This window comes from Seriola aureovittata, chromosome 1 (genome assembly GCF_021018895.1).
Source record: "Seriola aureovittata isolate HTS-2021-v1 ecotype China chromosome 1, ASM2101889v1, whole genome shotgun sequence".
Classification (NCBI taxonomy): Eukaryota; Metazoa; Chordata; class Actinopteri; order Carangiformes; family Carangidae; genus Seriola; species Seriola aureovittata.
Window position 1 is genome coordinate 25,073,442 of NC_079364.1, and position 12,210 is coordinate 25,085,651.

A 12,210-nucleotide genomic window follows, 5' to 3' on the forward strand; every position below is an offset into this window, starting at 1 on the left:
GCCACTATCAAAAATGTTACAGTTTTATAAATGAATATATTCAGACATAAAAACTTTCTCATAGCTAACTGGTATATTAGAGTGAGACTTTATCTTGGAGCAAAACTCTCAGAGCTCCGCTTTCATGATCATGTTGGAGCTATTATCATTACTTAAAGAATCTAGCCACAAGGGCAACACAAGGATAAAGCTGATGTATAATGACTTAAGGCCTAAAACTCATTCTCCACAGAGAGACATGTTCTCTGACCTACTAAACAGATTACTGTTGTAACACCATTGATTAAGTTTTATTGCTTTTTTCCTTTCAGCCTTACAGCTTTTTAACAGTTTTTAATAAAATGTGGATAATAACTGAAGACCATAATTATTATCATACTTTATATGAGACATGTATTCAGAACAGTGATGGAAGTTGTAAGTGAGTTGTGTAATGATTTGCTGTGAGGTTTGAGTGTGTTATCCCTCATGTTTTCATTGTCTTGCTGCAGGCCACTGTCTATCTCTGAGAGGGTGTCAGACTTAAATTTGTCAGTGATGAGTGTGTGTGTGTGTGTGTGTGTGTGTGTGTGTGTGTGTATGTGTGTGTCTGTTTTAAGTCTCAATGGAATGGCAGTTCACTAACACTCCACAGAAACGACCGTGCAGTCTTGTAACTGTGCCCATTTTTCACTTCTAATGGCATGTATGATGTTTGTCTGAGAAGAGAACACTTCATGCTCTGAATTCAATAACATTTTTTTCCCCACTTTGGTTGTGTCATGCTTCTTGTAAGACAAGTCGTCCATTTCTCGCTTGATAAAATAAACTATTAAAGACCCTTCACAAGGGATAGATAGGAACAATGTTTTTTCTATGGAACAAAAAGCGTCATTATAAAGGAAGTTAATTAACCATTTGACATGGCTGACTGAGTAACAATAGTAAGGGAATTTGCGAGTCCACTGCAAGTCTAGGTAAAGTTATAGCTCCTCATGTTGTCAGCACAGTTCAGTTTACTGATATTCTAACGAAAGGACAAAGTAATTTGGTTGCAATTGAAGTAGATGTGGAGCCAGTTCAGTGTAATTTTACTCAGGTCAGAGTATTTATCAATTTTATTAAGTCACAGACAGCATATTAAATTGTGGTAAATAAGAAGTTTTGCATGTTCCAAAGAAGACCCCTAAAAGCATTTTCACCAAGTAAGAATTTTCTCATAGTAAACTGACAGTTCAACTAGCTGCAGTGTCATTCAACTGACATTTCAACTGCTTTCATCTCTGATTGTTTAACAGAGAGTTCAGTGGTTGTTTTCAGTGGTCACACTTCAGCTCAGTCTATCACACTTTCACCATTTCAGCTCCTTGCAGCACTTTCACTTCAACTGATACTTCAGCTTCACTCAGAGCTTACACTTAAATACTTCAACTTTATTCGGTGTTGACACTCAAATTCAAACTTCAGCTTCTCTCAGCACTTCTGTTTTCACTGATATTTCACCTGCTTTTACTGACTGTATTTCACCTGCCACTTCAACTTCGTTCAGTATTTCCAATATTGTATTATGTTATACATTTTTAGTTGCAGGCACACTTACATTTTCTTTTTATCCTTTTTCACTTTTAATTATTTAGTGAATTAGTTTTACTGCTTTATTCTGGTGATAAAGTGGCTATGTTAAAATACTATACAGTAACTCACTGGTACTGAACTTTTCCTATATGTTTTTGTTTTTACATTATAATACTTCCCGATAACTAAATTATATTTTCGTCTGCCCCTAAATTAAAAACCACATTTAGCTGAAGCGTACCTTTGCTCTCCATGGGTGATGATGATAGCAATCAAAATAATGTAACATAATGCTCATATCAAATACCTGAACATGACTTTAAACTTGATTTAATATGACAAAAGATGGAGATAGCAAATTTTGTTTTGTAACACATTTTTTCTTTATATACCAGACAGCTGTTATTTGTAAAGGTGTCACAAAATGACAGCATCACACACTTAACATGAGGGGGGTCATACAGTAAATAAAGATTATTTGGTTAATAAATAATTTTGCATTTATTACTCTTTTGTACCTCCATATAATTCCTCTGTACGACTTTAATTGAATCTGAGCAGGAGCCAGCAAAAGATAATGTTTTCACGTTACCAAATGGTTCCAGTGTTGCCAGGCTGAGAGGAAATGACATATGGAAAAAAGCATAATTCATCTGGCTGAGACACTGATACCCAACCATCAGAAAGGAAATTAATTCCGCTCCCTCGCTGCACAGCCAAGCAACATTAAAAACAGGAATAAGAAACAACAGCAACCAAACCACACACACCACACTCGTACTTGTTGTATTGAAAACCAAACATCCAATAACCAGACTGAATTGGGAATGTAGTGGAGCTTGCTTATCTGATATGTGGTGTGTGGGAGACTGCGTGGGTTTTTTTTATGTGCCTGTATGTGCAAGACTGAATGAGATTTGATTGAGTGGGCGTATCAGTGTGTGTAGTATGTGAAGGTATTGCTTCGTTATGTATGCAAGAGCCACTATCAAACAGAAACATGACGAAAAATGGTTTGCATATGCATCAGTGTGTCCATAATTACAAAGTAGATTTCTTGGCTACTATCATGAATTGTTGACCATCTCTAAGCAAGCACTGGAGGGTGTTCAAATGAGGATTATCTCCCCCAGCACAGCACAGCACAGTTTAGCACTGTATGTCATTGATTAAGCCCGCGTATGTTACTTGCCAACACGCATCCCACTTGCATAGTGTTTTCGTCTATCTCGTAACAAGTGTTTAAAAGAACCATCATGTAGGAAAAACAAACATACAATATCTGAATATTTAAAGAAATACTGTATGACTTATTCTAAATAAAATGTATATAAATACTTTATTATTTCTATTATATATAATGTTAAGTATTGTCATTAAATGTTATAAACATCAATGTATTAGTCAGTTAGAGTGAGGTGTAAGTACTGTCACAACAAGATTCAGCAGTTAAAATACATCAGTATGGCACATGTGACCTATACAATCTATTACGTATCCTGGGTTTTTGTGTACCCTAATAATTCCCAGAGTAGAAAGGCCAGAGGTAATATGACTTTAAAAGCGCTGACGGAAGAAGGACTAAACAAGAAGTAGAAGTTGTGTCTGAGATATGTTTGTATTTAATAAAGAAAAAAGCACTCCTAGTTCAACATACTTCGTCTAAAGGTATTTTATTTCTAACCCCTGTTCCAAGAGAGAGTATAAATGCACCCATGATGTCATGAAATTTCTATTCACATACACAGTCTCTCTGGGTACACTCAGTTTCACAAGTAATATCAAAAGCAGTCTGATTTATTCCAAGTGTAACCAATTAAGAATAACCTGTTATTTTTTCTACACTAGACCTTGGTACACCCCACGGACAATGAGTAAGAGGTTACACTGAAGCTGTGTCATCAAAGATAAATGGAAGAATTGTTAAGAATAAATAGTACTGGGTGCTCACTTAAAGAGAATATGGTAGACAGAGAGCACATTTTGACATATTTCAAAGCAAAGATTTAATAGTGAATATAACTAAAATCTGACATTTACAGACAAATATGACATAATGGCAAAGCTTTGCTTATGTTTCCTCATGGTAGCATTGATTTTCATGTTTATTCTGGCCTCTTCTTTCTACTCTGGAGAGATGAATGTGACAGGTGAATGGAAAAAATAGAATAAAAAACAAGGGTAAAGTGAGCAGTAAATGCACCACTTCTATATTTATTCATCTCTTCATTTGTGTTGTAGAATGTACACGGTAATAATAAAGGACCTTTTTTATTGCAGACATTTTGACATGTCTTGGCAGGGAAGGCTCAGGTGTTATTAATAGCATTAATTACGCCTGTGATTTTCCTGCTATGGCCAGTCATAATGTTTGCAATGAAGAGGGCTACACTATATACATACATACATACACATATATATTTGGGTGGATTATTATCATCTAAAGTTCAACTAATGAACTGTTCATCTTGACTAATATTTACACAATAGAATATGTCTTGGTTTCTTTACATTACAAAGAGTTGTATTTAATTTTTGTACACTTTCCTATAATAAACAATTTCCTGTTTCTGAAAATTCTTCAGTAACCAGATACATATTTCCTTTAAAACTGTCAACATTTTTTTTGAGTTTTGTTTTTTACTGCACTCAGTTTTACTTTCAAGGCTTTGTTTTCTATTTCTTTATGACTTTCATTTTACACAATCCTTTCAACTGTTTCACCGGTAAACAATAAACTATTGTTACTTGTTTTTTTCACTCATACAGTACAGCTACCTATAAACCTGATCAGACAGTCTTAAAGTTGGTGGGCTTCTATACATCCCTGTGTACACATATTCTCCTCCAATGCTGTGAAGTACTTCCACTGAAAAATAATATATCTGATCTGATTGTCTGGAAATAACAGTTTCCAGCAGCTGCCTCAAAGAAACACTTGCAAAAACTTGTTTCTGACTCAGACCCTGAGAAGAAAACTGAGACGTGCGTTGGGAGAATTGTACTATAAGCACAGACCTCATGCACACTGTAAGCATTTACAGGCAGGTGCACAAGGTTGTGTATGAATCCCATTTGGTTGAATCATCACTACAATATAACATGTTTAAAACACGTGTATTAATATCATGAAAGTTCAAAAAACAGTTTCAAATACTGCATTTAGCATAATAACAAGAACAGGGCGTTCTGTTTTCCTAGTGGCCTCTAAGCACCACCGTCCCGCCCTTCCCATTAGCTGTGGTACTTGCTCATATTTGTCTTTTGTCCTCATTTTTGATAATTACTAAATAGCTGATTATTATTATTGCATCTGACCATTATTTTTGTATGGGGTAACAAACAGGGCTGTAGTCATTGCAAATGTCTGACTGACGTCTGGTTTGTGGAAAGAGAGATACATTACAATTTCCTGCAATATAGAACAGTAGCTTGACAAATGCAGAGATGAATATGGCACATCTGGATGATTATACTGTACTACTGTGCATAAAAGTGTAGTGCAACTGAATATGCATGCAGGAGAACAAGTGCAGATACTGTAAATAGAAAGCAAGTGTATCTAATGTAGAAGTTAGATAATGAGGTCAAATGGAGGACACAACCCCAGGTGATGTTTGAACAAAAAAACAGCAGGAAGCAATTGGAAAACAACCTAGCCAAATGACAAAAAAAACCAACAGATTATTCAAAGAAATTATAATGGCAACAGGGATATGTGCATGCAGACTTTTAAGATAAATAAATGGGAAGAAAAAGGGAAGTGTGGTGTGTCACACCTTTCAGTTTTCAAAAAACAAAGATTCAGCTAAACAACTTGCTTCTGTCTGTTTTTTTTTCTGCAATAACACTAGCTAACTCTACAATGCCGCAGATCCAACTCTGGTTTGTTTCCCAAATTTTACACATTTTACAAATGTATTTATTTATTCATTCATTTATTTGCACTTGGTTACTTTGAAATTCCTGCCATCCTGCACATTTCTTTATGTACACTAAACCTTGACATAAAGAAATACAAGGATAAAGGTATGGATGTCTAGACACTGAGAAAAACATGCAAGCATTCGCAAGTTTGCCTGGGGTGGCACAAACAGGAGCCATGTGCATGCAAGTTGAAAATGTTTCCACATAAGAAAAAAAAAGCCCTTATTCCGGGACTTTATGACTCTAATTCATCGTGTACAGAAACAGTAGAAAAAAGGAAAAAGATTGGAGGAAAACCCGTAAATTGTTAGATAGTCTCAGCTAACATCTAGTTGGTAAAGCCTACATTAGATATCTTAGGCGATGGACTGAAAAAGAACATTCCAGTGGTCACACCTGAGTACAAATGAAAATTCACAGAAGAAAAGGCAAAAACAAACACTATTAAGTTTAAAACAGGTGCATTTAAATTGAAAGCTCCTTGTTAACATTAACATTGGTGATGCAAGTGAAAATGTGATAAAATGTAAAGTTATACTTGGCTCAAAATGCTCAACTGTTTGATAGAACATCAGAGTATCCACTTTTTCAAAGTTAGCCCGACTTTGTTCCCCTATTACTGTAACTAGCATACATTCAGGTCACATGTGTAACCACTGGTTTCCTTAAAAGATAATTAAACGGTGATGTTTGAAAATTTCAGATGTTCATTTAAAATACTTGATCTCTTCTGGTAGCCTATCTCTAGAATCGTCAAAGACTCTTGTAACCCTCAGGGTGAGAAAATCTTCTGTCCACTGAATGATAAATATAAAAAAATTTTAACTGGTTTTCCAAATTGTGCTTCTGTTTGCAAATCAAAAGACAAATGACAAAATACAGCAAGGACTGATGTTGCATATGTTAAAATAATAAAATGTACCGGTACATATGAGAACAGCCTGCTGTAATTGTAATCAATTATCATATGCCAACATGTCACATGGACTTAAATGCAGTGTTTTCATGGGAGTGGCTTAGTGTGTTTGGGGAGTGGCTGGCTTGTTCACACATTTTGCCTTGTTCATCACTACGACAGGCAGAGCCAAAGGCAGAACCGGGACACTCAGTGTACTACATCATATTCACTAATTGCACCATCTGTGGAGTGTTGTTTTGCTTGTTTTACAAACCCTCCAAACGCTGCATTTAGCAGATGGGCTCGTGCGGCCAGCTAGCTACTTAGTTTTAAACTGGTTTACCAACTTGTTTTCTAAGTTGGAGAAATGAACTTCTGAGAGACACAGCGAAGGACAAGTACACATAGTCTGTGTACGCGTACTGTTGTGACGGGCGGACTTACTTGGTGGTTATCAAGTTCAGTTTTCATTTTTCTTTTTCCTGCATCCGAAGCGCGAGGAAAAAGGAGGTGGACCCACGCGCAGTCGCCGGTCTCGTGGCTTCTTTGTATACAGCAGCAGCTGTGTGTAAATGCATGGGCACACAGCGTCTACTGCTCCTTGAGCGACAGCTTATTGGGCTCAGTCCAACCTTCATGTTTCTTCCTCAGAAATGAAGCGGCTGAACCAGGCGTAGAAGAGGAATATCAAAACTTTGCCCGAAGCCTTTCTCCCTACAGCAGTATCTCATTTACCCCAACAAAGCTGGGGTCAGTTTCGCTGCCTCTCTTTCTCCGTCTCCCTTGTCTCTGTGCGCTTGGATTGTAAACGGCAGAAACAAATTGAGCTCCGTGCAGAGTAGGCTACAGCTACAGCTGCGCGGCTCCCTCACATCATGGATGTAAGATTTTATCCGACTGCTGGTGGAAATTCTATTCCAGGAGATCCACAGAACCTGGATTTTGCCCACTGTTTGGGCTACTACAACTTCAATAAGGTGAGAAACCCATCTGTTTTGTGCTTTAGCCTAGTTTTGTGTTGTGTGTCCACGCTGGTGCTGAAACCGTGCTCCGTAACTCCGTAGCTCATCTGGTCTTTTTATGAGTGAAAATCTGTTAAAAAAATATTTGATTTAAAACAAGTGATATGCTAATTTTGCTAATTGTCTCCATTTAGCTCACTTCCTCCCTATTACCACTGCCTTTCTAAAGTTGCCTAATGAATTCTGCCCTCCCTTGCCGCAAACTTTGTTGTGTGTTAATGGAAAGGAGAGTACAATGCAAGTGCACTGACTCTGTGTTACTTTTTGTGTGGCTCAGTCCAGCCTCACTGCACCGCTAAACTCTCACTATAGAGTGATGTGATCCACAGTCATAGGCGCTGTTGGATACACAGTTTCATGTTCCTCAACATCAGTGGTGGATCATTGCATCAGCAACCTACATTAGGCTACAGTGTGAGCATTAAATGTGATCAAAGTATGATGCAGTGTATCAAGTGTCAGATAAACTCCTCTGCTCCACTGTAATCCAGTTTCAGTTCTCAACATGTTAAATAGCATGTCATAGAAACACTTGTTTGCCCTTTGGCATGTAGATTTCTTGTGTTAATCTGAATGCAACATTATCATCAAGTTACAGGCTGTTTAACTTTTATTCAGAGTATTTCACTAGCTTTAACAAATTGGGGTTGCTCTTTTTTGCTTTTTTAGATAGTGCCTGAAATGAACTCTGATTATCAGTTTTCAACTTCACAGCTCCACATAGAAATAAACACACAAAAAGAGAAATAGACAGCAGACTTTTTATCTGTTCAGTATGAATGTGTTCATTGTCAGCAATACGCTGTGTTGTGCACTTATCTTATCTAAACATGGCCTCAGTAAACCCACAGACTGTCATACTAATAAAAACAGCCTCATGATGTACAGCATAGTTTTCTCTCTCAGGTTGGATAGCATAGTTTCTGCATTTAACATTGTTAATGTTAATGCAGGAAGTTGTTGTATTCACCTTGCTACATCTGTATACAGAGTGTGCAGTGCTGTTTCTGAGTTGTTAATAATAACATTGATGAGGAATGACAAGTTTATTAACTCTCAAATGTGAGACTGAGGTTATGTAAAACACAGTTGATGGTTTGTGATATTTTGTCAGTGATGTAACACTTGAACTATTAGGCCAGTGATCCATCAGCAGCTTGACTCCTATGTTCCACAGCAAGAGGGAACATCACTATGACAGGCAAAAATCACACAACAGCGGCGGGCTGCTTTTATGAAGTCTAAACAATGGTACCCCTTACATCCCCCATCCCTCCACACACACACACACACACACACACACACACACACACACACACACACACACACACACACACACACACACACACCTCCCCCTCCCAAATTATTCAGCCCTTGCAATCTGATGCTGCTCAAAACAGTTACCAGGTTTCTCAGTGTTTCATCAGCTCTTTGTCATGTGGCCAAGTTGTCATATGTGCCCAATTTCATCATGTCTTCATCAGCCTTGAGAAATTTTAACTACATTGCTTTGAATTGGTGTAAGAGACGAAGCGCGATTTTATTCCTGCTCACATTCCCCAGGTCAAGTGAAATTTTCCATCTGTAACAGTAATTGGCCACAATGCAAAAGGAGGCAGAGAGCGAGAGAGAGGGAGAGTGGTGAGAAGGTGCTTATCCAGTATCTCTACCAGTTATTTTGGAGAGAGAGAGTCGGGGAGGGGGGGGGGGGGGGGTACAAAGGATGCATTTCATGCTAATTACAAAGCTTTTCCATGGTGAACAAATAGATTATTTTGCATGCATCTTTCAAATAAGCCTCCAGTTTATTTGAATCAACTTGCTGAAAGGTAGCACAATGCGGAGTGGTTAGTCATCCAAAAGATGTGGCATGCTTACAAGTCACACAGAACTAAAGCATTACTTCTTACATCTATTTATAAGCTGTCACAGCACCTTTTTTGCAAACAACTTTCACTAGATTCACAGTTTTGATTTGAAAACAGGCAATACCCTCTCAAAAGGCTGGCACAGGAAATGTTCAATTTTAATGACAACAGAGACAAGAAGGGCCCAGAGGCACTTTGAAACATCAGAGATTCTTTTAAATTTACAGAAAAATCCAAACGAGTGGCACAAACTTAATTAGGTGCTGCAGTCATGACTAATGAAGCTGCCTGTTTTTTGGCTCTGAGATGAAGGAGAAACAGCAGTCCTGAAGAGGAACATGCCACAACTTCACACAGCTGAATAATGCTCATAAAATATATTTAGCAAGAAAAATCACTTGCTGTAATCTGGTAGAATTAAACTCTGTTCACTCTTAAAACTCTCTTAAAGAAAATGTAAAAGGTTTATTTCTGTGATTTTGAGTGTTCAGGTTGGTGACAGTGCTGTCACAGCAGGGTCCATTTCCCTTAAACCTCCCTGACTTAAGGTTGAGCATAGATCAGTTCTGCTCAAGGGCATACCCATCAAGTCCCCTACTTGTACTTTCAGCTTGCATTGTTTTCTGATTGTCTGTTAAAGTTTGGAAAATTATAGTATAAAAAAGTATAAAATACTTTTAATAAAAGTTAAACAGCCTGTATATACTTGTGTATGTCTGTATACATATAATATAGTTCTCATTTGTCCAGTTTATCATTTTGGTGATGCCAGTGAATCATCACTGGCATCACCAAAATGATAAATGAGACAGTTAAACTTGTGTGTTTTTTTCTGGGCCAGCTCTTCAGTCAGGCACAGCATTAACCAAAGACAAGGAGCTGTTTGGTTTTTTTTATTTTTTTTATTTGTAAAAGCCAAACGTGACTGACTTTAATGGTCTCATGAAAGGGACCCTGTGTTATGCCCATATTTATGGCCATCTGGTCTTTTTTTTCTTAAGGTTTAATAATGTTTCAGATACAGTATCCATTTAGTGTGGGCTTTCATTACCTCCAGGCAAAAAGAGACTGAAATTACCAACAGATGTTAATACAAACTCTTCACCTACACTGGTGCGAACACTTGAGGTTTATTTGCAAAACTAATACCAGCACCACAGAGACATCATAATTCTTTGTAGTTGAGAACTGGCCATACATCAGAGTTTTTTTAATGACACTGTTGCAGAGACACATTGTAGATGGAAAGTTACAAACTTGTGTGACCTGTATCATTGTTGATGTTGAGCGCTGTAAGAGGAAGTATAGATTTTGTGCAAATTATCATTATTTTTTAAACAGCCTCTTTTAAATTGAAGCTATAATCCTTGAGATTTTCAGGAAATCAAATCCCGTTTTTAATACTATATATCTACTATATATTAATAGTTTTTATAGGTAGTCACAAATGCAACAGAAAAAACAGAAAGAAAAAACGGTGATCTTTTTTTCATCAGCATGTTAGCTGAGCAAGGTAACCAACTTTGCCATGTTGTGGAAAACTACTCATGTCATGTTCAGCATGAAATTAGATTGCGATTTTAATTTCTATTGACTGAATTCTTAATTAAAGCAACATTTAATAGTTTGGTTGGTTGCCTTGTAAACGGATACTCCTGTTGCTCCTCTGTATTTCTGACAGAGTAGCTGCTCAGGTTGTGTTTGGTCTTTTATTAAACCACACTTTCTGATTTCACCAGTAACCGCGGGTATCATCAGATCAACCAGGACTAAAAACTTAAGCAATGCAAGTTTATAATAAGACAAATTCTCTATTACAGCACATAGACAACTTTGTCCTTTATAATCTGAACTTAGATAAAGCACTCCTGAGAATTTATTCACCATCTACTTTGTATTTTATTGTCCATTCACCCATGATATGAAAGACTAACTGTGCTGTGAAAACAATGATTAGGAAGTTGTTCAGACTGTAAGACTTGACATGATGATGTAGGGGTGCAGCTGCAATTATCAGAGGATTTTATGGAGCCTGTAAAATGTGCTGTAGGTGGAAGAGAAACCTGCTCATGGTTCATGTGGCTCGCACTGACACATGCGTACGTAAGGAAACCAAAAAAAACAAAGATTTAAGGAACTGGGGGAAGGATCTTAGTGAATTATTGTACTGTCACAGCAGCACACCCTTTATTGTGTCCAAACCAAGCTTCTTTTGTGTCTGCTGTCCCCCCTGCTTCCTTGGGAGGGAAGGGGTTAACACTCAGCTCAACCAGGGGGCCTTGTGCATCTCTCCAGTGTACACAGCTGGTGCCATTTCATCACACACATTCTAAACATATCCAAACACAACTTTAAATGTGTGTGTGTGTGTGTGTGTGTGTGTGTGTGTGTGTGTGTGTGTGTGTGTGTGTGTGTGTGTGTGTGTGTGTGTGTGTGTGTGTGTGTGTGTGTGTGTGTGTGTGTGTGTGTGTGTGTTTAACCCCAGAGGCTGTCTGCTTTGTCAAACTCAATGGTTGATGGATATGACTCCAAGGTGCATGTTAAATGTTTAAGTGTCCAAAAAGTGAATAGCTGATGTGTGTTGCTGAGTCTTTTAGTTGTAGCCTGTCAGGAGACGTCGTTTAACAGATTTATTAAACACCTAATTTTCCCACTGAGATTAGAGAGTGTTATTTTTAGTCCGTCCACTCCAAGGCACATACTGTACTTGGAGTTCCTACATCTAAGAATGACTGCTCTGTCCAACAGACCACACTAAACGTATGTCTGTATAGAGCAGATGTTTCTCAATGCACAGGTCTCCACTTACAGCACTGGGTCTTAACATGGATTTCCTCTCAACAAAGTTGCTGTGATCCTACAAGGACACATCAGTGACAGAGACATATTTGTGGAAACTGTATAATTGTGTTTGAAAACTGGCTTTTAAGGGGTTTACCGT

General features: G+C 37.7%; 1 protein-coding gene across 1 annotated transcript in view; it reads left to right on the forward strand.

Annotated features, from left to right (window-relative positions):
* Positions 1–6,559: 6,559 nt before the first annotated feature.
* The window catches only part of tox3 (TOX high mobility group box family member 3), a 39,356-nt gene continuing 33,705 nt past the window's right edge, over positions 6,560–12,210 (forward strand). Inside the window, exon 1 of the mRNA XM_056382696.1 lies at positions 6,560–7,356. Within this exon, the coding sequence (XP_056238671.1) occupies positions 7,255–7,356 (102 nt within the window). The 5' untranslated portion in view covers positions 6,560–7,254. The remainder of the gene's footprint in view (positions 7,357–12,210) is intronic.